This window comes from Helicoverpa zea, chromosome 30 (genome assembly GCF_022581195.2).
Source record: "Helicoverpa zea isolate HzStark_Cry1AcR chromosome 30, ilHelZeax1.1, whole genome shotgun sequence".
Taxonomy (NCBI): Eukaryota; Metazoa; Arthropoda; class Insecta; order Lepidoptera; family Noctuidae; genus Helicoverpa; species Helicoverpa zea.
Window position 1 is genome coordinate 3,796,337 of NC_061481.1, and position 26,921 is coordinate 3,823,257.

A 26,921-nucleotide genomic window follows, 5' to 3' on the forward strand; every position below is an offset into this window, starting at 1 on the left:
TTTATAATATTAGTTATGCATAAATTGTATTTGTATTTATTAAGTGTCACTTACAAACTATTTCTTGTGATATAAACATGATAATAGATAACTTAAACAGATAAAAAATGCATAAAAATATTGCGTGCGCCTTAACAGAACAGAAAATAAAAACATTTATTTCCTAAAAGGCACTTGACTTACGAATCTTATAAATAATTATACATTGTAATATTTTATTCTCAATACTACTTTCAGTAGTACTACAATATAAGGCAGTCCCTAATATTCTGTCTATCTGTGGATTTTCTTACTAGGGATAGAATTTTGATACTAATCCCATAGAAGTACTGCCAAATTGCTGCGGGATTGTTCGCGCGAGTTACCGCGGCCCTGGTACATAAGAGGCCTACGACGGAACACGACGGTTTTTAGTCAGTAAGAGTCTGACCTCACCGCTGCTAACCCACAGCGGGATCATTTGATGATTTTTGACGTCGTTAAAAAAAAGTACTGCCAAATTCCTATCTCTAGTAAGCAAAACAATAGATAGTTAGAATATTCGGAATGGCCGTAGAACCCAGTTACACCATTTAACTATAACGATAACCATACCATAACCAACCGTATACTTGCCGCCCAGTGGTCAAATCGACGCCTTGGCTAATGATTTTTTTTGTGGGATATCATGAAATGACCCCTCCCGCTGTGAGTTAGCAGTGTGAGGGAGTGTCAGAGTCTTACTGACTACAACCCACCATGTCCCTTCTTACGCCCTTTATGTACCAGAGCCGCGGTAACTCGCGCGAACAATTCCGCAGCAGTACATTGACATCTGACATTGATATCTGAGGGCGACTGCACGTGCGTGCTGCTGCCTTCGATCCAAAACGGTTTTATATAAATACATACAAACCAGTAGTGCAGCTGCGGCCGACTTCATGCAGTCACGGCATGTGTGGTCGGTAGCCAGCATTTTAAACATACCTACAGACTTTTTCAGTATTTTGTAGACTATTAGCCTTTAATTTCTCAAGAAAAATCGTGTCCCTTCGTCCAGCATACTCATCATGGAATCCTGATATTTCATGAATGTCAAAAAACTGTTCTGAAATAGTGCTAAATAGTGCCCAAAGGAAAAAAATAGTGCTCTTGTACGAAGATATAGCCATAGTTCGATGAGTATGCTGGACGAAGGTTTCGCCCAGCATACTCACCTCCGTCCGGAGAATCTGTATACGCTTCAAACATAATTCATACTTCAAAAATTAGTTCCCAAATAGTGCCAAACGGTGCCCAAAAAGAAAAAACAGTGCTCGAATAACTTCGGAGTTATAGGCTTCGTTCAGTGAGTATGCTGGGCGTAGGTTCTACGCCCAGCATACTCACCTCAGTGCGCGAATATCGAACGAGCTATAGGTACAATTTACGTCTCAAAAAATTGTGCTTGAAATAGTGCCCAATATCAGTCCAATTTTTGCTTGACTTTTGACCTAGAAAACCATTAAATTTGATTGTAAACTTCTACATACATTACATTGAGTACACTCGAATACAATATTATTAACTTTCTTTCTAACAATTTTTGTCTTGTGTAAATTATTAATTGTCTATGTAAGGGAGTATTTACTTTAGAATCGCAATATTATTAATTACACATTATTTTAATAATACTTTATAATAATATGATTAAGCCTTCGCGCGTCGCATGGGACCCCGGTAGCTAGGAACAATGATTTTATATATTTTGTCTAGATCACGGCGCTTGAAGGATTAAGATATCAAATGAAGTAAATCATGCATGAAAAATAAAGTTGCTGTTATTAATGCTTACATTACAACTGACAAAATTATTCAAAATAATCATTTTCCGGGTCAAGGACGGTACCACAACGTTTACGGAATTGACCTGTATTCCTCATGTGATAAAGTTCAATACATATAGTGTGGCAGTAATGGATGCACGTACGGTCAATAGGTATGGGGCTTACGACGCGCGGCGCCCGCGACGCAAATGAATATGTTTATGTTTAAATACTAGATGGCGCTGCCCTAACATCTTACGATTATTAGACAAGACTGATCTGTATTTTGAAGGTGATAAGGGTCCATTTTGTGTCACAAAGCGAAGCGCGAGTTAACTAGAATTCTGATTACTTTGGCCCTTTAAATAGTAATAAATAACGTAAGTAATTAAAAATGTTTTTTATTGCTAAACCTTTCATTGATGAAACTATTGGAAAGAGTTTTAAAAATTTGTATAACTATGTCACAGTACTAGTTTTGACTGGTTATAAGTTTTGCCTGCAACATATATACAAAAAGAAACTGTATAATTTCCTTTATACAATTTTTCAAGATATTAATTTTATTGGCTGCAAATGACTGTTTTTATTCAGACAAACACACAATGCAATGAAGTAATAGACTTCATTTACGCTTAAAGTTTCATTCATTTATTATTATTTATAAAATATATAATAATGCATTTAATCGAAAGTTTTTAACATGTGAGAAAATACCATAATTATTTCCAATAACATGAAGTCTACAATTAGAAAGTTTAATATTTTTGTCCAAAAACATGTGTCGACGACTGTACCCCATTTTACGTTAGTATGTAGAAGTTTACAATCAAATTTAATGGTTTTCTAGGTCAAAAGTCAAGCAAAAATTGGACTGATATTGGGCACTATTTCAAGCACAATTTTTTGAGACGTAAATTGTACCTATAGCTCGTTCGATATTCGCGCACTGAGGTGAGTATGCTGGGCGTAGAACCTACGCCCAGCATACTCACTGAACGAAGCCTATAACTCCGAAGTTATTCGAGCACTGTTTTTTCTTTTTGGGCAACGTTTGGCACTATTTGGGAACTATTTTTTGAAGTATGAATTATGTTTGAAGCGTATACAGATTCTCCGGACGGAGGTGAGTATGCTGGGCGAAACCTTCGTCCAGCATACTCATCGAACTATGGCTATAACTTCGCAAGTACAAGAGCACTATTTTTTTCCTTTGGGCACTATTTAGCACTATTTCAGAACAGTTTTTTGACATTCATGAAATATCAGGATTCCATGGTGAGTATGCTGGACGAAGGGACACGAAAAATCGCATAAATAATCTTATTCTTCCTCCTGCCCTGTTCCCAATTTTATTTGGGGTCGGCGCAATATGTCATCCTCTTCCATTTTCCCCTGTCACTCGTCATACTGACTCTCACTCCCTTCCTATTCATGTCGTCTTTCAGGCAATCCATCCATCTTTTCTTAGGTCTTCCTCTTCCTCTCCATCCATCTACATTCATACTTAGCACACACTTTGTTGCATAATAAGTACTATAAACCTTCATTGATCATTCTTTACAAGGCGTTTTAACTTTAAAGAATTTCTGTATAGAAGTCTGCACCAAATTATCCGGTGATTTCTCCTGCTTTATATATTTTCTTTTTTTAATTGGTGTTATATCAATTTTCGGTTTAACCGTCGAACACTTTTCAGGCGAAAAGCTCAACACATATTGCTTGAACTTTTTAGATTTCTTTTTCTTTTTTGAATCTGTAATTTTCAAACGTAATTGTTCCTTCCTCCATTTAATCTTAACTTGAATATTTTTGTCTTTAATAGAAATATCTTTATCTTTACGACTTTTTTTACGTTTCTTAGATTCGTATTTCAAAACCAATTCCTTATCCTCAATTTTCCGTTTCCGATTTTTTTTCTTAGAAGATTTTTTTGGTAGTTTATTTTCTTCTACACCGGTTTCATTTTTCACACGTTGCAACCCTACCTCATTTAAATACTGGTCTTTAAAAGTTTCCATGTCAATATCAATATTTTCAGCTTCCAATACTTCTTTATTATACGGACTGAATTTAAAAGCGCATTTTTTGCTTATTTCCGGACTTTTGAGTTCTAATTTCTTTAAGAATTCACTGTTTTGACTATTTTCTACTTTAATAACATCTATGTTTATAATTTCGTCATTCGCTGAGATTTCTAGACTGGAATCTTTTTGTATTTCTACAGTTTTGAGTTTTTTCGGAGTGTGTAGTATAGGGTAGTTGTCACAATCTGGATTGTATTGCCTGAAAGCTATGGAGGGTGATTTTTTAGGCGTTGTGTGGTAAAAGTCTGCATTTCGGTCTAGTCTGTTTGGCGTTTTGATGTTTTCTTTGTCCGACTTCGATGGGGGCGTGTCCTGGGAAAGAAGATATGTGTTAATTGGAGTATATTTTATTAGATTCTTTTCACTGTATTTTCAAGCATATAAATCTCGTGAAAGGTCTAGTTAGAATGTTATGAATTGTTTGAATTGACACGTAAGGGTTTCTGTAATTTAAACTTAGTAATACATAAAGTGTCAGCAACTTATCTGATTGTAAATGCTATCTGCCAGATAAAAACTGCTTATAATTTCTGACAGATATTGCTAATATGCTGTCAGATAAATTCCTGAAAGGCTATCAGACTTTATCAGTAACCAGTGAAACTAGCCCCAAGTAGCATCAACTATATTTTATCCGGGTATTGGCAATAGTAATTTATACAGAAATAATATCAAAATTCAATCTCTAATCCAAAATCAACTGTAGGATAGCATATAGGAATCCACTGCAAGCCATAAAACTTATAGGTAAATATAAATGCATGCTTACGTCTAATATTTCAATAATTTCCGTGACGTCACACTTCTTAGGCGAGCTCCACTGTATGACGGGCTCCTTCTGTTTCGGCTCTTGCAGTAAATTGTCGAATAGACCGTTTAGAATGTCACTGTGGACGAAAAATAAATATTATTTTAGTTTATTTTGCCTTAATATTATTATGTATGTATATCACAGTAAAATATCACACTTATAATAAAGGCGAAAGTTTTGTATATATGTTTGTTATTTCTTCACGCGCAAGCGGCTTATCACAAACTAGCTTCTGCCAGCGGTTTCACCCGCATCCCGTGGGAACTACTTCCAGTACCGGGATAAAAAGTACCCTATAGCCTTCCTCGATAAATGGGCTATCTAAAACTGAAAGAAATTTTCAAATCGGACCAGTAGTTCCTGAGATAAGAGCGTTCAAACAAACAAACAAACTCTTCAGCTTTATAATATTAGTATGGATCAGGATAAAATATAGGTAACATTTTAATCGGATGCGGAAAGTGGTTTCCTCGATACGCGGGACAACCCACAGAACATAATTGATCTATACTTATACTAGCTTCTGCCCGCAACTTCGTTCGCGTGGAATAGTGCCTACCAGCAGATTTTTGATTTGACCAATAGATGGCGCTATATGTCCGGAATATATTTTTTTTTTTGTAATAAAAACTATCCTATGTCCTTTCTCAAGTTTCAAACTATGTCTGTACCAAATTTCACACAAATCGGTTCAGTAGTTTAGGCGTGAAGAAAAGACAGACAGACAGACAGACAGACAGACAGACAGACAGAGTTACTTTCGCATTTATAATATTAGTTTGGATTAGAGAGGATTTTTTTTGTTGGTACCATATAGGCTCCGAAGATACCGAACCGACATGAAAAGTCTTCCTCTGTTGTCAAGCTTTACTCTTCCCGAGTAACATAGGCTATATTTTATCTCAGTACGGGCAGTAGTTCCCACGGGACGCGGCTGAAACCGCGGGAAAACGGCTAGTCTATACTTACTTAACAATCTTTCTCTTCTCACTCAAAGGTTTAGGCTTCCTAAACTTAATTCTTAGCTCTTCAACTAACTTCTCATTCAGAACCGCCTTCTCACCAATTTTACTCTTCAAACTATCTTCTAACATTTTAATAGGTGACAAATATTGATCAAGACTTCTAGGTGACAGACTTTGGAAGTCGTCACCGGCTCTCGAAGTCTGCTTGAAGACTTTCTTGATTGGCGATTGACTTTTTATGTAGTTTTTGGAATTTTCGTGTTTTTTCGGCGTTTTCAGGTTCAAATCTTGGCGACTTGATGCTGTGTTTGTTGCTGTAAATAATATGGGAATTTATTTATTAAATGGTTTACCAACAGCTTGTGTAGATAAAGCTTAGAGTATAATTTCTGTTATTACTAGGACTTATACAGTCGCCAATTACAGGTTAACCAACTTACACAAATTAACGATAGGATATAAAACTAGAAGAAAATTGTATGTACTGTAGTCCTTTCACTCTTATACTACTGAACATATTTGAGCTTGAGAAAGGACAAAAGCCGTTTCTCGAGTTATCCAGGTGCTGGAAGTAGCTTCCGGAATACTGAATACATTTGAATGAAATTTTGTACACATATAGTCTAGGTAGACCATGACAGAGATCAGTTATCGGGTTATCGGGGTGCGGGAAGTAGTTCCTTTGGGACGCGAATGAGAGCGTGGGGAATCGCTAGATACTGTATACTATATTGTGTAAACAATTCTATAATATCCAAGTATAAGTGATCTTATTATAGGGAAATATTAAAACTAAGTATCAAAATATTCATCCGCATCGCTGTCAGCTGGGATCGTGCCCAAAAGGCTGGCTGCATTGCCACGCTGGATGGCAATGCATATCCTTTGACCGAAGTATAGGCCAGCCCTTTGGTCACGAGTGGACTCCTCTAATCGCTTACTAATTTCTCGAAAGAGTCTGTGGGGGCTTGGGCCCCATGGTCCCAGGGTTTCAACCCCAAACGGCTCAAAAATGCAATTGCCGGTGAGGTTTACATATTTGTGCCGCTTGAGGTTTTCCGCGGCTGCAGCAGCTGCACCGACACAGCTCGCTTATATTGTGTATAAGTTTTGTAAAAATTATTACTTACATTCAAATTCTATTTTTATTTCAGTTTTGATACTTGCACTCAATCCTGAAGATGAACACGATGGCCTGGAAATAGAAATAAAAGTATTATTACTAAAAAGCTGAAGAGTTTGTTTATTTGTACGCGCTAATCTTAGAAACTACTCGTCTAATTTGGAAGTCTTTCCGTTATAGATAGGCTATATATAAAAAGAGATGTTATTACATTCTTTTGTTAGGTAAAACTGTATGTAAAAGGTCACAGATAGCAATATCTTCAAATTACAAGCAGCGATTAACTGATAACCAGAAAATATACACTTGGATCAATCGATCATAAGGTAAAACAACGCTTGGCGCAGTCATTCCGTGGATGGATGACTATCGTAGAAGCCAGAAAGTATGACAACCAGTCTTACCAAGAGGTATCGAACTGCCTTAGTAACTAGGTTGAAGAGGTCAGATAGGCAGTCGCTCCTTATAGCATCCGGGTAGATTGGAAGTCGACCCCAACATAGTTGAAGAAGGCTCGCCAGATGACGATGAAGTTGTGTATATACTATTACTTACAAATTGTGCACATTAGTATGCTGTTTAGTCCTCCGTAGCGACATTCGGGACGGCATGAGTGGGCCGCGCCGGCCACGAGACGAGCTCTGCTGTTGTTCCCGTACTATCACTGAAATATATCCAATAACTTATTATTAATTGTATAAATGTTTAATGGAAGATTACAGAAAGGACATTTGTTAGAATATACTCCATTTGAGTATGTACCTTACTAAATATTTACACAAATACAGGTAAAAATATAAAAAGTCATGTGTTCAAACATGGCTGCTAAAAAGCAGTTTTTGAAGGTAAAATTTACAAAAGACAGCGCCCAAAACGCTGGCTCTTCACCACTTCCTATGTGCTTTTGCTGAGAAGAAGTATGTAATAATTTTTTTGTAGAATGAATATAGAAGTCTATGATATAGCATAATATCATACATAAGACATATACGCAAAATACTACCCTTTACATAGTCGGGTAAAAATATACGAACAAATTTGTATTTGTATTAACATCTCACCTGCTTCAATACAACTCGCCAACTGTTCTATATGATCAGGCGCCGCCGGAGTGCACACCGGACACACGAACACATTTGTATTTGTATTGCTTGTATTTGTATTGTCGCTGCATCCTGCGTGTGTGCCGCTTGAACCGCAGAGTAAGCAGAGTTTGATGCACCATGATCTGTGGGAAGTGAAGACTAAATTAGGTGGTTTCACTACTAATATTAGTAAACTAGTTAATTTTAGTGAAACTTAGCAGCAATATAGCTCAAAAACATAAGAAAGACTAAGGCCTCGGCCTCGAATTTAGCGGGCAGCGGGGCGGCAGCGGCGGCGGCGCGGGCGGGCACCGAGTGCACGCTCGGTGCCCGCCCGCGCCGCTGTATTCGAGGGCCGGTCCATATGAATATACGCGTAAGATCCTGCCGCTCCCGCGCCGCCGCCGCTGCCGCCCCGCTGCCCGCAAAATTCGAGGCCGAGGCCTTATAGTCTACTTTTATCTATTTACGATAAATAGGCCGGTGAGGGATGTGGAATAGAATTAATAATAAAAAGTAGTAGCTGTTGCCCTAGATTACACTTAAGTCTCGAGGGAACTACTTCTCGTGCCCAGATAAAAATTTGATAAATGCCAATAAAAAATTAGTATTGAGTAAATGGGCTATTTCCCGCCCGTGACCATGGGCTGTAAAGGATCCGAAACGTCAGGATTATATAAAACTAGCTTCTGGCAGCGGCTACGCCCGCGTCGAGTTCAGTTATATCGCGTTTCCAAAAGAACTCTTCAAAAGTCCGGGATAAAAACTATCCTATGTTCTTTCTCAAGGTCAACTTTATCTCTGTACCAAATTTTATTAATATCAGTTTAGTGGTTTAGACGTGAAAGCGTAACAGACAGATAGACAGACAGAGTTACTTTCGCCTTTATAATATTAGTAGGGATTAATATAACCGCTATAAAATCCGTAAAAGTAGTTTTATTTCAATGTCTTACTCGCGTAAGTCTTAGAAATCAACATTGTATATCATATTTTACCCCGCATCATCATCATGGGCCCTCCCCATAGGACAGAGGCAGTCGGCGGCGGAACATTCCACGTCGCGCTCGTATATCTCCGCAAATGCATTCTGTTCTAGCTCCCACGCTGCGTCTCTGTAATTATACAGTTAGAAAATATAAATATATTTTGTAAATGTTATTGTTTTTTAAAGCATTTTTTTAACTTGATAAAACCAGCCAAGTGCGATTCGGACTCCTGCACAAGGGGGAGAAATATAAAACAAGTAAACTTCTTAAGCCATGTATTCACTGGGAAACAATATTTCAGATACACAGTTTCTGAAACAGCACGTAGATGTTTACAGCAACAATGTTTCGGAAAGTCTTCGTCCACATCGTCCACAGAAACAAAATTATACGTTTCTGAAACAAAATTATTTGTTTCAGAAACACGTAGATATTGTTTCTGAAACAGTGTTTATAAACAATTGTTTCTCAGTGAATACATGGCTTAAAATATTCATTTCATTGCAAATAAGTATTGGTGATAGTGTTATAGCAGAAACAGAAATACATCAACTGTGAAAATTTCAACTGTCTAACTTGTTAGAACTTTGTAATGAACTTTGACTATTTTTAGGTGCACATATATTATTAAGTTTCATTTTGACGTGATAACGTCTTTAAAATCGTTTTAGTCGGGTGACATGTTCAGAAACTTGTTTCACACCAAAACCTCACGAGCGCGATCGCAGGTATAACGAGAGAGAGACGGACCGATCTCCCGTCTCATCTCGAGCGCTGCCAGTCATTCCGTGAAACTTGTCACGCGGAATCCTCACGAGCGGAGGCTGGCATAGCGTTCGAGTGAGTGGACCGATCTTCCGTCTCTCTCACTCTAGCGGCATACAAACGAATGGAGATTTTTACACCCGAAATTTATCATCAAAAGTGTGAATAAAACGATAGATGTAATTTAAAATTTGAAAAAATTGTTATCTTCATTAATTCCTTACTTCCCAAAAACTTATATCACCAATAAGACGTTATCACGTAAACATCTCGATCGTAAATCTACTTTACAAACAACCAATTTTTTTTTAAGCTACACTATTATAGCAAAACAAAAAATTACATAAATATATAAATAATATTCACCTGTCCGGTACATAGTATCCTTGAGTGACAACTGCTTCATAGAAATTCTCCTTATCATTACAGAGAGGACACTTCAAGTAGTGCATTCCTGCACTGAGGGCCATGCGCTGGAAACATAAAAAATAGATTTTATACATAAATCATACTAATTTATAAGATAGATGAAAGTTTTTGTGTGTATGTATTTTATTTGGTATATCTTTAAGGCGCAACGGCTGAAGATACTGATTAAATTTGAATGGCATTTATGTTGTTCTGACTGATAAATTAATGACTGGTTGTTTTCACGTAGTGTACTGGGGAAACCATAACCATCTTATCATAACGAGTTCTTCCGCATTTTGGAAGGTACCATAAATTGGTGAGCGTTGGCGTTTGAACATCTTTGGCAGTGTTTACATGTAGCCAGAAGCCAGTAAGTCTGACAACCAGTCTTATCAAGAGTTATTGAGTTGCCCGGGTTGAGGAGGTCAGATAGGCAGTCGCTCCTTGTAAAGCAGTGGTACTTAGCTGCATCCGATTAGACTGGAAGCCGACACCAACATAGTGGGCGAAAGGCTCGAGAGATGATGTTGTTACCTGTAAGCAAGTCCTATGGAACCAGGCGTCCCGTGCACAGCAGGACGGCCAGAAGGTGTTGACTGAAGGGTACCCTTCCACCGGCTCGTAGCATATCACGCACACTGACTGTATTTCACATTCGCTAGCTGAAAATTTACAAGAAAATTCTAGAGAAATTGGCTTGGTCGTTACGGGTAATCAGATGTCAGAAAGTCTGACAACCAGTCTTTGCTAGGGTTACTGGGTTGAGGAGATCAGATAGGCAGTTGCTTCTGGTAAAACACTAGTACTAAGCTGCATCCAGTTAAGACTAAGATCATTTGATCACAAGGATAAGCAATTCTTAACACGCGGTCGGTATGTGGATGTCACCATCTCGTTATGACGAGTTCATCCGTGTAGGTATATGCGTTTACAAGAAGCCAGGAAGTCTGACAACCCGTCTTACCACAGTTAATAGGTTTGCGCAGGTAACTGGGTTAAATAGGTCAGATAGGCAGTAAAACCATGTAAAACTGGTACTCAGCTACATCCGGTTAGACTGGAAGCGGACCCCAACATAGTTGAGAAATGGCTAGTCAGATAATTACAGTGCATATACACTTACAGTCATCATCAGCACAGCTGACGGCCAACTCCTTAAGATCCTTGAAGTAAGGATCTTTCTTCTTAATCTTCTTTTTGTCACACAACATCCTCTGCTTAGCTTTAGCCATTATAGTAGGGGGGATGCTCTGTTTCGGCGCGTGCTGTTGGCAGAATGACCTGAAAATAATGCATTTAATAATTATTAGACTAGTAATCTGTGTAGGCCATGGTGCTCATTTTATTTTTCACTAGCCGTTTTCCCGCAGTTTCACCCGTGTCCCGCCGGAGCTACTGCCCGCACCGGGATAAAATATAGCCTATGTTACTCGCAGATAATATAGCTTTCTAATGGTGAAAGAATATTTAAAATCGGTCCAGTAGTTTTTGAGTTTATCCATTACAACCAAACTAACAAAGTTTTCCTCTTTATAATATTAGTATAGATATTTGGCAATAGGCATGATGACAGTAATCAAAAATCATTAAAATAATATATTTATTAAATTAAACTTGAAGCTTGGAATATAAAACGCGCATTGTTTTCTTTATTAATAATGTGATTAATATGTATTTTTATAAAATAAAATTACGAAATAAGGCAATCAATTGTTTACTTGCGTCTTGTAATTTCAGTCGTGACGTCACAAGTGACGACATGACACTGACAAGCGTTTTCGCGCCGGATTCAAAGTGGACAGAGAAAAATGCAATTATTTGATAAAAAAACTTCGCATTTTCTTAAAATTAATAATTTTTCATATAAAATAGACGTATACCTACATCATACAAAGGAATTTAAAAATTTGTCATCATGCCTATTGGGTACTCAGAAGCCGGAAAGTCTGACAACCAGTCTTACCAAGGGTTGTCTGGGTAACTGGGTTGTCAAAATCAGGTAGACTGTCATTACATGTGGCACACTGGTACTCAGCTGCATCGTTATATTAGAAGTTGTTTTTATGGAAAAATACTCAGTACACAAGTATATCTCTTAGTATACCTCACATGACTGGCTTTTTGAATAGTAGAAAGTATGATAAAGTAATTTTTACAAAGCATGCTAAAAGTCAGCACTCTTTTAAGGTAATTTTTCAAAAGACTACAGGAGGCCTCCAAAGGCCCTTCACCACTTTCTATGTCTTTTCACTGTTAACAAGCTGAAACCAGCACAATTCTCTCTACATGGTTTGAAGTAGCAGTTCTGTCAATAGAGAACTTACTTGTAATTCCCGTAGAACAGTGAGACAGCATTGCGTTCTCTCCCGCACGGCAGATGGAACTGCTTTCTGCACTGTGAGATCGAGCAGCCAAGGTTGGCGCCGCCGCGACTACAGTAGGAACACCTCTGAAAACATAGTCGGTAGTTTTAGGTTAGTAGTTTAGGAGATTATTTTTTAAACCAAATATAATAATGGCATCTAGGTTAAATGTGTTAGTGGCTGTTGTCAAGCATAAGATCACCTTGCTAAGAAAAACATATTATAGTTCACATGCATTTCAAGAGACCATCAACTAGTTCAAATTTCAACTTGGTATCTCCACACAGTCCCAAAACAAAAGACATGCATGACAGGCTAGCAACAAAATAATCTTATAATAGCTCCGATTTTTCTATGGTGGAGAGCAGAACCCTAAAATTGAAACAAACTGGCATAGCTTGTTGGATAGCTAGACTACGCCTGGGTAAAAGGCTTATACTGTTTCCAGTTACAGAAAGTAGCTTCCATAGAATATTGGTTAAACTGCAGTAAACAGCTACCGACGTACCACAAAAACTTTTAAACATCTGTTGAACACTTGTCTACAAAAATGACAGATTATGACGTTGAAATAAGGTCCGTTTTGCAGATATACTGTTTTAAGACAAGTGTTTAATAGATGTTTAAGTTTTTGTAGTAAGGCCCTTAGTCTATACTAATATTAAAAAGAGGAAAACTTTGTTTGTTTGGTTGTAATGGATAAACTCAAAAACTACTGGACCAATTTTAAATATTCTTTCACCATTAGAAAGCTACGTTATCTGCGAGTAACATAGGCTATATTTTATCCCGGTGCGGGCAGTAGATCCCACGGGATGTGGGTGAAACCGCGGGAAAATGGCTAGTCTTTAATAATTTACTTACATGTTTCTTAGCCCTCTCAATTTCAGCCAGTATGTCTTCATACAAGAAACCAAAGAGGCCTTCCATATCTCTGCCTTTTTGTACCAAACATGATGATAATAGCTGAAATTCATAAAAAAACATTTTAAGATCTACAAGTTCACCTATCTAAATTACTCTTGTGGGTTTAAATGGATCCATTATAGCACATCATCATCATCATCATCTCAGCCATAGGACGTCCACTGCTGAACATAGGCCTCCATAGGGTCTTTACAGATACCTGCATATAGCACATAATATAAATAAATATATACATGTAAAGAGGTATGTATATTACTTTTGCATACAAGAAACTAATACTGAATCTCTTGATGATACTTGGCAGTTTATATGTTTTGTGGTTGTAGGCTGATGACCCCAATTAAAATAGTCTTTTAACAATGTGTTACATAGATATACATATAATATGCAGATTCATACAATTGATACTGAAGAAAACTAATAACAGACATACACCACTGGTGTCTGCAAAATTCCATCTAATAATGTAATAGTAACAGCCCTTTCACACGGCAGTCCAGTTTTGCGGGACCGGCAGTTTACTGTATCCTGCAAAACTGAACTACGTGTGAACACAGCGTCCGTTTTTGCAGGATTCCCGCTTTTGACTGGACAAACGATCCAGTTTAAAGTGACAAAACCGAATCGCACAAATCGACGGGAACAGCATTTTGCAGGATCCTGCATGCGGTTTGCTCGTGTGAACGCTAACATATAATATCTTTTGCGATCAAACGGGATCCTGCAAAAAACGGTATCCTGCAAAAAACTGGACTGCCGTATGAAAGGGCCGTAACTTTGTTTCTCGATCTATCGCGCTTTCACGCGAAAACTACAAAACCGATTTACATAAAACTTGTTATGCAGCTAATACAGAACCCTAGAAAGGGCAACGGTCTCTTTTTATTCGGCTGCGGGACGCAGGTGGAACCGAAGGAACAGCAAGTAGGACATAATTTCACTTTACTTACAACACAAAAATAGTGACATTGTATGTCTCCAATAGCGTATAATTTGCCGTACGTTAGCTCGTCATCCACTTCGCGATTGCAGAAACCGCACGGCAGTTTCTGTCCAGTCACTATTTTAGCAACTATTTTACTTTTAGTTTTGCGCGGTGCCATTTTGGTTAGCTTTCACTTCCAAGACTTTTTACGCCATTACATTGGTTGCACAAGTATATCTATGAAAACAGATATATAATCACTGATTTTACACACTACTTAAGATAGCAAAAGACTCGTAATTTGTTTAAAATCTTGATTTTTGATGAGATAGATAACAACAAACAGAACATGGCGTTTCTATTTGTGTTTGACAGTTTTTGGCGGGAGTTGCTATTTTTGGCAATTTTTAATTCGTTCGGAACTTATAAAGGTAGCAAAAAAGCTATTTAGCGAGGCAATTTCTACTCAAACGTCGAAAACAGATTACGATTATTATTTATTTCATGTTTATAGAAATAACCTTAGTTGAATAATAAAATAAATACTGTGATTACAAATTATATCAATGCCGAATTTCTGAACGAAAACCATAGTGTTCTACAACTTTTTTTATCAGTGCTGCCATTCACAAAAGTCTATTTTTGCCCTCTTCATGATCTCAGTGTTTCGAATAAAAATAAGCTTGTCTATGACAAAAATTGGATTAAAATTATGTGCAATTAATCAAACAAGCAGCAACACTTTATTAAAAACGTCAAGAAATCTAAAAAAAGCCGGAAGGCAACTTAGTTTTTATTTTTATTGTTATTTGTTTAATTATTATTAAGATACTACGTTAATAGTAACAACCATAATTTTATCTAGTCTTAGAGCTTATTTCGTGTGGAGAGTAATTTAATTGCAAATATCTGTGCCTGTGACGGGTTTATGGAGCCATAAAACTGTTGATATAAAGTCCTTTGTTTAGGAAACAGCAATTTCTTCGTGTTTTCTCGTGAACTGGGTGTGGAAAAGGCATTTGGGAGGCGTTTGACGCGTGTTTTTATTGTTCTTTGTTAGAAACAAGTGTGGAAAGTGGTCAGACAAGCTTATTTCAGCTCGGTTTTATGGTCGAAAGGGGTAAACCATTTCGTCATTAAAGTTTATTCATTTGCCGTCACGAATATGGCTGTATTGCTCAACGCTCGTTGTGAAAACCGTCTGAAAGGTATTCGGAACAAGAAAACTCCATTAATAATCCAATAAGAGTCTTGTAAGTTGTGTAAAACACCCAAAATGTCGGCCGTGGGTGATAACAAAGAGATTTGGTCGGTGAGCGGCGATCGACTCGATTCTAAGTACGAGAAATGCCGTAATATAACAGAGGAGATATACAAAAGGATAAATATTACATTTCAAATAAAGAAACTGGAGACAGAAGCACAAAGTGATGTGTCGGACCACAGGTAAGAAACACATCTTATTAAGTCACATTTTCATTACAAATTACCATATATTTCACTCAAAAACAGCTTCTAAAGCTAGATATTATAAGTAAATACAGTTTAAAGTGGTTTTGTAAGCTGATTTCCAATTAATATCAGCATGAAATCCATCGGCAGTCTTCAAGGCCAAGTTTCACAATATCTTACGACAAACTGTTGAACATTATGTTACATTAGAATAATATTTTGTATGAAAAACAGAGTTACCTTGTAGCTAATAATAGGTTAGGCATATTTTAAAATATTTTGTTGATGTAGGATCTATAGCTAAAGCCCAAAGTACAGCTATATATAGCTTTATGAAAATTTTTCTTAAAAATCCTCGTCTTTCCATTTTCAATATGAAATCAGAGAGAATCAGTGAGGAGAAACAAGAAAACAATCCCAAAGCTAAGTCTGTATGATTAACAGAATTAAAAACTTTACTGTAAGTAATGAGAAATAGGTTTATTTTAGCCACGAGAGTCAGAATGCACTGTGTAGCCACTATGATAAGGCTGCACCTAGTTCAGCCAAAAAAAATGACAGATTATGACGTTGCAATAAGGTCCATTTTGCAGCCACATCTTTTTTTAGACAAGTGTTCAATAGTTGGTTAAAAAATTTTGTGGTATGACTGTTAGTGGCTAACTTGTTTAACTTCAGTTTAATACCTTCTCAAAAGGAAAATAGATGTAGTCGGCTAAACATAGGTGTAGCCGCACCCTGGTATATACGTAAACTGTAACATACATAAAAATACAACATGTAACGTAATTAACGCACACCCTCAAACACCCCAATTAGAATATTATGTTATAATCATAATACACACACTAAATTTTTAATTTAACATGTATATGCATTGTTATTTACTAAATTAGCTATACCAATTCTTGGAGAACTTTTTGGTCATACTACTATGCATGCTCGACTCGAAACAACATAACGAAACTACAGAAAAAGCCGACAATACACGAAGTCTTATTACTTTGAGTTACGTTATTTGAATTCGTTTTGACTGTACAGGGTTAATATGACAATAATTTACGTAGTTTTAATTATTTTTGGAATAAAAAATTACCTATATCAAAAATGATATAAATCGATTCAGTAAACGATTCTGAACAAACTAATTTCAGGATGTGCGTTAATTAAGTTACATGTTGTATAAAAGGAAATTATTAAATATTCATAGCAGCCTTGGTATTGTTTTCTACGTGAGGCTTGACCTATGTATTTTAAATTAATGATAGTAAATTAATTTTAATATAATTAAATTAAAATTAGGAATTCAGTGATTTCAAATCAAATCATTGCCTACCAAAACTATTTAGATGCTGATATCAGACACTTAAATTGATGCAAGAATTTGAGGATAAGGTTATAACTAGTTGTTTTTACCCATCATGGAGAACATTACACACTACCCAAAAGTAATTATAAATGAGAAAAACACTGCTCATCATGTAATAGTATTTATTTTATTTGTCAGAATAATGTTACAAAAGATCTTAAATTTATTACATGTCCCAATTATTCTACCGTTTTCGGTGTACAAATACTTATAGACTACGGATTATACAAATAATACAAAATTACATAATATTGTAAAAAAATACAAATTATATAAACATAAATTTAAATTGAAGGTCAATCTTTATCATGTCAATCTTTATAATTTAGAAAATCATTTACTGAATAAAAACATTTGTCCAAGAGCCATGAAAACATTCATCTTTTAAATTTATTAAATGTAAGCATTCTCAATTCTGTAGGAAGTTTATTAAAAATTTTATTTGCCATGCAGTATACATTTCTGCTATATAAATGTATGCAGTTATGTGAAAACTATTAAAGCAATTAAAATGAAATTTGGCACAAATAGTCTAGACTCTAGAACCTTAAGAACAAATTTTACTTTTAATGGTGGATGTTTTAGTGACATTCGACCTTTAAAAAGTACATACTGATCCTACTTAGACTCAACTCAACCTACTTAGAACAGTTGACTATTTATATTTTCTTTTTTTTATATGCACCGTTCTCACCTTCCAGTGACCAAATAGACAGCAATGACATCAGCAACGAGACAGATCTCTTCGCGTGCGATAAGAGTGACACCCTCAGCAGCAGCACGGAGGCCGAGAAGCCAACCGTGACGTGTGAGAAGTACATTAACAATAATAATAATGAGGAGTTGAAGAAGAAAACTGCTGTGGTCTGTAAGAGGCCGAGGAAACGGTACGTGATAGTAATAGGGGGTATTAGGTTGCCCGGGTAACTGGGTCGAGAAGATAGGCAGTCGCTCCTTGTAAAGCACTGGTACTCAGCTGCGTCCGGTTAGACTGGAAGCCGACCCCAACATAGTTGGGAAAAGGCTCAGAGGATGATGATGATGACCAAATGATCCTTCCCGCTGTGGTCTGCAAGAGGCCTAGGAAACGGTACGTTATTTAGATCATCATCTGACTAGCCTATTCCCAACTATATTGGGGTCGGCTTCCAGTCTAACCGGATGCAGCTGAGTACCAGTGCTTTACAAGGAACTACTGCCTATCTGACCTCCTCAAACCCAGTTACCTGGGCAACCTAATTCCTCTAAGCCAGTAGTAATTCATTTAAAAAAGTATTTTTTTTACCATGAAAAAGTGATTAAAACCACTACACATGAGTGTATCGAAAAACCAAAATTTCATATTTTTCGGCTAAATCATCAGATCAGTTCGACAGTACCATATTATTGTATTGTCATCAAAACTACATACAGCTGTAAATTTTCACGATGCTACGATCCTTGGAAGATGGTTTTAGTTACCTTAGATTTTATTACATCGTTACATACAGGTCGACCTAATAAAAGTGTGTTAAAAAATAATACTTATACCATAATCTATATTACAGTTTCAGGAAACGAGTAAAGAAGCGCCAATCTCGCACTCGGAGTGACTCGGAAGGCTCAAGCGACGAAGCCCTGCCACTCAGCCGCATCGTCGAGGTAGACAGCAAATTGCTCAACACGGAGTCACCGGACAACGTTATGGGAGTACCTAACATTGTTATTGTCACCAGAGGTGGGTGTATTAAGATCCTATGTTCATCTGCCTAGTCTTTTCCCAACTTTGCTAGGGTCGGCGTTGTCATCCAGATGCAGCTTACTTTGTAACTTTATAATTACTATTACTTTATTATTTTTATCCACGTGCGGGAAGTTGTTCTCACGGGTCGCGGGTACAGCTGGTTGTCTTAAATACTAACTAATTTTGTTATCTATATAAATAAAAATGAATTGTTGTTCGTTAGTCTGATTAAAACTCGAGAACGGCTGGGCCGATTGAGCTGATTTTGGTTTTAAAATGTTTGTAGAGGTCCAGGGAAGGTTTGAACGATACGAAGTTCGCGGGAACAGCTAGTATTTTATAAAATAGATAGTTATATTTTGGAGTACTAGAGCAAAGAAAAGATTTCTACTACAAAGGTAGTCGTGACATTTTAAATCACTATAATTTATTTCACAGATCTTAAACCAAAAATACAAACAGAGAAGAAGTCTCCAGCCAAAACTGCAACAGAAGTGACGAAGGAAAGTCCTCCCCCCTCCAAACAGGAGAAGGAAATAGGAGGAACTCCCCCCGTCAAAGCTCAAGAGGAGATAGGGGTAACTCCCCCTATCAAAGCTAAGGAGGAGAAAGGCAGTGGGGAGTGGAAGAGCTGTTCTTTGTGCAGTCTTTCTTTCAGAGGGGAGAGGGGACTGAGGTAAGAGATATTTTTCAATAATCTTCTATCCGCCTTTCAAGAAAAAGATTTCAAAATATTCTGTTCCTTTCGTCTACCTCATACCCGTAGATAGTTTAAAAAAATCACATTATTTCACACATTATAAGAAATACTGAAAACTATAATCCCAAATTTTTTTCGGAGCAGCATGCTTTCTTTTCCCATACTCTTCTATCTGCTTATAAATAACATTCTTTCGTGCCATGTCGACTGTCACACATTCCACCTATCGTTTTTCGTCTTCCCCTTCCACTATATCCATCCACATTTATGCTTAAAACTTTCCTCAAAACATTAATTCCTCCGAATCACATGCCAATTTTTTATATAACTAGAATTTAGGCGACTTTTTAAATAGACAAACCTTATTTTCATTACAGACGCCACATGACGATGTCTCACATAATAAACCAAGAAGAAACTAAGAAGTCCAATAAACCCGAGCAACGAGAAAAAAACACTTTAGACGGGTAAACCGCAGAAACGACCAGCCGCCACTTTTAACCGGCCAAAGTGCAAAATTTTACGTCTAACTGTATTTTCGCGTCCGTTTTTTAAATGAAAGCCAAGTGGTACTTTTTTGAACAGCCACTTCGTAAAGTACCACTTCTAAAAATGGCGGCTGTTCGGATTTTTTATTATTATTAAATGTTTTTTAAAGATAGTTTATGGGAAAGCTAGTTTTGAAGTTTTTTGGTAATTTTATTGTGGAAAAAAAATGTGATTTGAATGTGGGTTGGCGTGCAATAGGAGGCCTTGCTGGAGGGACTGAGTGCATGTACTTTTAATTTGTTAAAATATTGTATTAGAAACGGAAAAAAATTCTCTTTGATGATCAAAGTATTGTCTTGCTAATACATACTAGGTTGGATTTTATTTATCGAAGTAATAAAAACCCATAGGAAAGTCTATTTCGTTAAAATTATATGCACTCTGTACTTTTCTGAATAGTGGTACTTCGTAAGAATATTAGTGCCAATGCTGTCAAAACAATTGTTGGGAATAATATAAATAAGAATTTAAAGACGATGGCTCTCTAAAAAGCGAAACTTTTTCAATGATAATTTGTCATATTTGACTTTAATAAAAGTGCTTGGATTCAATCCAAAAAAAACGTGATGAAAAAAAATTACTACCGGTGTTTGAAATTGTGTGGTATATAAGGATTAGTATATTTCGATAATTGCCTGATTTATATATTTTAAACCGACTTTTCCGGAAAAGGAGGTTCTGAATATTTTGAAGAGAAATACTGAAAATCACTCAGTACTATATGATTCAGTGCTATTTATGAAATAAAGAAAAAATGCAAGCCTATTGGTAGTATTTGAAATTTTGACGATTGGTACTTTAGTGATAAAAATGTTGACAGCATTGGCACTTTTAGTGTCAGGGTTGAAAATATCTGTGATCGTTCGGCGCATTGTGATGTAGGTTAGAAATTGAGGGCGGGGGACGTAAGTTTATTTTTTAAAGGTCAAAAAAATATTATTATATACAAAAATAAAATATTTGACGTTTTTGTCTCAGTTTTGAGGCGATCATAGAAGCAGTTGTGTTATTTAGAAGATGTCAAAATTTTTGGCGTTTATTGAAATTGCAAATATCATTTCATATTTGGCAAAGCCATTTTAAGTAAGGAGTCCAAAAAATAAACTTATGTCCGATTATTATTGAAAGTAAATAAAAATGGTTCGGCATATACAAGTACAAAATTCTATTTAGTAAAAAAAGAGGAAGAGAAAGGAAATTGAAATTTTTCTAAAAAGCGAAAATATTAAATTAAAAAATATTGTCTTAGATTTTAGCTTCTTCTATATTTAGAGTTTAAGGATTAAAACCGTTTTTCCGATCTGTCTAGCTGTGTTGCCAGTTAAGATAAATGTGGGTGTTGCAATATGAGAAAAAAATTTTTTTTTCTTAAAGCGGTGCTATTTTTGTGTTAAGTCGAGATATTAATGTTAAACTAGTCAGTTTAAATGTTTGCCACTTATTGTTCCTAGCGTATTTGTTTATGAAATGGCTTTGAGAGAAGTTACTTGAAAAATATCATTATCATCATTTTTATCGTCCCACTGTTGGGCAGCGGCCTCCTCTCACACGGAGAAGGATTGAGCGTTAATCACCACGCTTGCTCAATGCGGGTTGGTGATTTCAGACTTTATAGTCCAGAAATACTGAAAACTTTACTTAACTTTAAGTTTTTACTGTTGCACAAATTTTAGTTAGTGTAACAGAGCTAGAATGATGCACTTTAAATTGAGTGGCGTTTCAGTATCCGGCCCTAAGGCATCAAGGAAAATTAAAAACAGAAAGAACAATGTATTAAGTATGTACTATAAAACAAAATTGAAAAGTTACTCTAAAAAAAATTGGTTGTTTGTAAAGTAGGTTTACGATTGAGATGTTTACGTGATAACGTCTTATTGGTGATATAAGTTTTTGAGAAGTAAGGAATTAATGAAGATAACAATTTTTTCAAATTTTAAATACATCTATCGTTTTATTCACACTTTTGATGATAAAGGACAATGGGCGATTCCGGTCCAAATGTCCACCACGAACGAGACCTATTTGGCTAGATAGCCCGTTAAATATAGAACATTTTTTGCTATGAAAGTAAAAAAAAATTAATGCCAGAAAAAAGTTATAGCAAAATCAAATAAAACATTTTATATATTTTTTCGATTTCAATTACTTTTCGTGATGTTCGATTCTCGTACTTTCTGTAACTTCTGACAAAATAGAATTGTTCATTATTAGAGAGAAGACACCACCAGTTACATTGAACTTTCTTACATCCAGGCACCGCTGAGTATATTCAAGTACTTCTGGCGCCTCAATTGGTTAGTGATTCGTACATCCATCGGGCAAAAAAATATGGGCTGTTTATATGCAAATGTGTCTTACTCATCTTAGTTTTAGATAAAGTGCGGAAAGGGAAGTGGAATAAAATAAAAAATAATTATGATAACATACAAAAACTACCGAAAATTAAGAATACATTTTTGGCTATAACTTTTTTTTGGCATTGTTTTTTTTTTACTTTCTTAGTAAAAGTTACTCTAAATTAAGTGGACTATTTAATTATATGGGTCTCGTTCGTGGTGGACATTTGGACCAAACTTCATACATTCTTGCCCAATCTCCTTTCGGGTGTAAAAATCTCCATTCGTTTGTATGCCGCTAGAGTGAGAGAGACGGAAGATCGGTCCACTCACTCGAACGCTATGCCAGCCTCCGCTCGTGAGGATTCCGCGTGACAAGTTTCACGGAATGACTGGCAGCGCTCGAGATGAGACGGGAGATCGGTCCGTCTCTCTCTCGTTATACCTGCGATCGCGCTCGTGAGGTTTTGGTGTGAAACAAGTTTCTGAACATGTCACCCGACTAAAACGATTTTAAAGACGTTATCACGTCGAAAATATTTTAAAGTGTCTCGCGTTTTATGTGCATTTTTAGGGTTCCGTACCTCGAAAGGAAAAAACGGAACCCTTATAGGATCACTTTGTTGTCCGTCTGTCTGTCTGTCTGTCTGTCTGTCTGTCTGTCTGTCTGTCAAGACCCTTTATCTTAAGAACGCGTGAACGTATCAAGCTGAAATCACATGGAATACTCGGGTCTATTGTCCCTTTAAGCTGTGAAAATATCAAACTTTTAAGCCAAGCCAATCAAAAGATACAACCGATTATGTCGATATTTTCAACAAATTTTCGACACTCGCAAAGGAATCAAAACCTACAGGGTACTTCCCGTAAACTCAGAATCTTGAAATTTGGCATGAAGCATTGTCATATAATGCAAATATAGGAAAAATTGCGAAAATCACATTTTTTTGTTATATAATATAATAAAAATATTTTAATAAAATGAAACTTACTACCTTATTTCTCACGAACGAATAAAGGTACCAAATTGAAATTTATACCAAATACCTAGGTCTATTGTCCCTTTAAGCAATGAAAAAATCAAACTTCTAAGTTAACGCGATCAAAAGATACAGCAGTTTTACCTACACCTTAGACGAATTTCCGTCACACGCTAGGGAATCAAAACCTACAAGGTACTTCCCGTGAACTCAGAATCTTGAAATTCGGCACGAAGCAACGTTATATAGTACAGATAAAGGAAAAATTACGAAAATGATAAATTTGAAGTTACATAAAATATTAAAATAATATTATTTTTGCTTACATGACATAAAATATTTTTTTAATAATTATAAACTTACTACTTACCCTTTTTCACATGAACGCGTAGAGATATTAAAGTTTTGATAAAAAGTGAAATTCATATCAAACACTTCTTAAATATAATGGCCTCTAAACTGTGAAAATTTTTAAATCATTCAAAGGTCATTGGGCACCTTAGTCTGGAAACCATACCCACGGCGGATACGAACGAAATATAGCACAGTATAATGATAAAGGCTCTGATTTACTATGGCATTAGTCGCATCAATGTGAACCATGGGAATCTAGAGAAAATCAGGTGTAAAAATCAAATATTTTCCTCATTTCAATGGGGAATTTAAACGACCACGTTTGACGGATTTGAGAAATCATTTCTTTGTAGTGAAAGAGTATACTCGCCGTTTATTTCCATTGTCATCAGGTCAGGATCTGATGATGGAAATCCTGAGAAATCGAGGGCAACTATCAGAAATTGTAGGCATGCATAGGATTTAAACTTGATTCTCAGATGTATGTCTGGTGATACTATCAAACAGTGAAGGTTTAGAGCTTACCTGATGATGGAGACGTGAGAAAGTCGAGAGAACTCCTTAACGGTATGTTTTTAGTAACGTCGTGTTTATATTATTCGTATTGACGAGAACTTTTCACAAAAGTTAAAAATAAAAACTTTTTACAAAAAAAAAACAACTTCTAAAAACAACAAGAAAACTGTTTATATGCATTGGTCTAGATCTCGGTGGTTAAATAAATATAGATGCATCCTCTAGACACCGACTTCTAGACCAATGCACCTAACATCTTTTTAATTTCTTTCTTGCTTTTGTTTTCTTGTTGCTTTTTTATGTTTGAAGTTGGATTTGTTTGTAAAATGCTACAAAATAAAGCCGACTTTATAAAACAAAGAAAGGGACAGAATACTTTTGTCAAGGCTCTAGAAACGTTAAGCCAGCAGCCCCGAATCCTACTCTCTAGAGGTCGTTGTTACAATTCGACAGCTACAAGTCGTCAGGCGGTTTCGAAAAAAACCTGAAACTGGGGTTCGTTAGGTGATTAATCCCTCAAAAATAAAAGATCCCATTCCTGCAATGGCTGCTTTAACCCAAGTTAGTAGTGAATTCTCGTCACCTAAAATAAAATAAGCTCCAACACAAGGTTACGTTATAAATTGTAAAGGAGTTCCGATAACTATATCTGATCTTTGCTATCGATCCCACAATGGCAGTCAAACCTATCTATGTGGAAAGTCTTCGCCAATACGAATAAAATAAACCCAAACACGTGGTAGTTGCAACATACCGTTCAGGAGTTCCCTCGACTCTCTGTAGTCTCCATAATCAAATCAGCTCCAAACCTTCACTGTTAGCCAGTACCCTCAAAAATACACTCACATGTCTGGTTATGACTCGATGCGTGCCTACAATATTCAAGAGTTGCCCTCGATTTCTCAGGGTTTCCAGATCCTCATCAGATCCTGGTCATCCGAATTGGCATCTTCCTTCTTTATGAAAATTCTTTAACAATAAAAATTAGCATTGCAACCTGTACAATCCTCTGAAACTGCTTGTCTTTTATATTTTTCAAACGATCCTGGACATTCGTCTCCATGGAATTTTAATAAAATATTATATTCAAAGAAACGTCATACCATTCTCCACGATTTAAAACTACTTTGATTCATGTCCGCCACTTTTCACAAAGCGGGTCAGATATGCCCAATGACCTTTAAGACATAATTAGTTATTTTCAATCAAATTTCTGAATGATGACTATAACATGTTGTATATAAATAACTTTAATAAAATAACTTTTACAAGGTACTGGCCTACTATTTTAGTTATATTATAAAATAAAAAATATTAACTATTTTGACTCTCACGAAATTACCATAACTAAGATTGTTCTAAACTTAACGGTTGGCGCGAAACTCACTTTTTATCTATACAGGATTTGTACGGAACCCTCGCTGCGCGAGTCCGACTCGCACTTGGCCGGTTTTTTGTTACTGAAAGCAATTGTCAACTGTACCAAGAAACGGTCCTACTATAAGTGACTTCTCAGCAAAGCCATTTTGTTTGTAAAGTGAATTAAAAGTCTCGACGATAATTCTTAATTATAACAAACGCATTTCCCGTTTCAATAGTTGTTAAATATCAGCTTTTAAAATATTTTGTGTTGAACATAGCACTTTCATACATAGTTGCAGGATAATTGGGTAGATGACTTTTTCAATATTTATTTAATTTAAAGGTCGTCCCACATTTATCGACGGAATTGGCTACGGGTCAAAAAAGCCTTTACATCTACGTTATAAGAGTGTATTAGTGACACTCTTACCATTCGCATCGGCTCGGTCGACGCGTCACGACGGCAAAACGAGCCGTTTGTATAGCTGGGGCCCGATTCTCCTAAGTTAATAATGTCAAAATTGAATAGAAATCGAATCGCAATAGCAGTTTTAACCATATCGGGCATTATGCTACTAATATAAGACCAATCGTATTCCAACGACATTCGATTGGTTTGCGATTAGTCTGTAATTTTGGTCTATACGGTAGTATTGCTCTACAATCATATTGCAATCGTAAATCATTTGCAGACAAAATGATTCGTTATTAAATGACAGAAAAGGATAAAAACGTTTATTTCGAAGAAAAAATAGCGGAATGCCACATACGCTTCAATCGTAATTGGATCTCAATCGCATGTGAATCGTATGTCGCTTAAGTAAAATTAGGAGAATCGGGCCCCTGATCAACTATAAGTCGAGTAGTGTGATGAAACGCACTTTGCTTAAGTCGATTCCGCGTGATAAGTGTGGGGTGACCCTTATTATCGAATGTCACATTTGATTAAAAACTCTATAATAGACCTGACCGAATCTGTCTTACCAATCGAACATTAACTTTCCACTATTGTGATAAGGTTGAAAATCTATTGAAAATATTTGACAAATTCGAGGTAAGTCATATTCTGTACTTGGCTGTTGTCTACCTAATTATATTTTTTTCTACGCATCGCACAAGGTATGAGTATGTAGACCGTACCAGCCATTTTCACATATAAAACCTTTTTTAATAATATTTGATTCAAATGATCTCCAGTATGTGTCATCGGATCTTTTTGGTGCAATCTTTGGTGTTGCCATACTATTAATTAAAAAATATACTATTTTTATTTTTTTCCTATAGCAACTTAGAGTTCTTATAGAAATAAAGATAGATAAATAAATAATACATTTGTTCCGTAGAA

The 26,921-nt window shown here is 36.2% G+C and overlaps 2 protein-coding genes across 2 annotated transcripts; one reads left to right on the forward strand and one right to left on the reverse strand.

Moving 5' to 3' along the window:
- Window positions 1–3,090: 3,090 nt before the first annotated feature.
- Window positions 3,091–14,599, reverse strand: LOC124644602. The gene is made up of 13 exons (XM_047184086.1): window positions 14,261–14,599; window positions 13,248–13,349; window positions 12,345–12,469; window positions 11,144–11,301; window positions 10,555–10,682; window positions 9,976–10,082; window positions 8,854–8,970; window positions 7,832–7,998; window positions 7,326–7,434; window positions 6,778–6,842; window positions 5,652–5,961; window positions 4,641–4,758; window positions 3,091–4,183 (listed from the first exon to the last, which is right to left on the reverse strand). The coding sequence occupies exons 1-13, from the start codon at window positions 14,411–14,413 to the stop codon at window positions 3,338–3,340; spliced, it is 2,505 nt and encodes an 834-aa protein (XP_047040042.1). The 5' UTR covers window positions 14,414–14,599; the 3' UTR covers window positions 3,091–3,337.
- A 376-nt stretch (window positions 14,600–14,975) lies between these two features.
- On the forward strand, window positions 14,976–21,779 carry LOC124644605. Its single transcript, XM_047184093.1, has 5 exons — window positions 14,976–15,681; window positions 17,758–17,943; window positions 18,604–18,773; window positions 19,218–19,455; window positions 19,857–21,779. The coding sequence occupies exons 1-5, from the start codon at window positions 15,512–15,514 to the stop codon at window positions 19,948–19,950; spliced, it is 858 nt and encodes a 285-aa protein (XP_047040049.1). The 5' UTR covers window positions 14,976–15,511; the 3' UTR covers window positions 19,951–21,779.
- The last annotated feature ends 5,142 nt before the right edge of the window (window positions 21,780–26,921 follow it).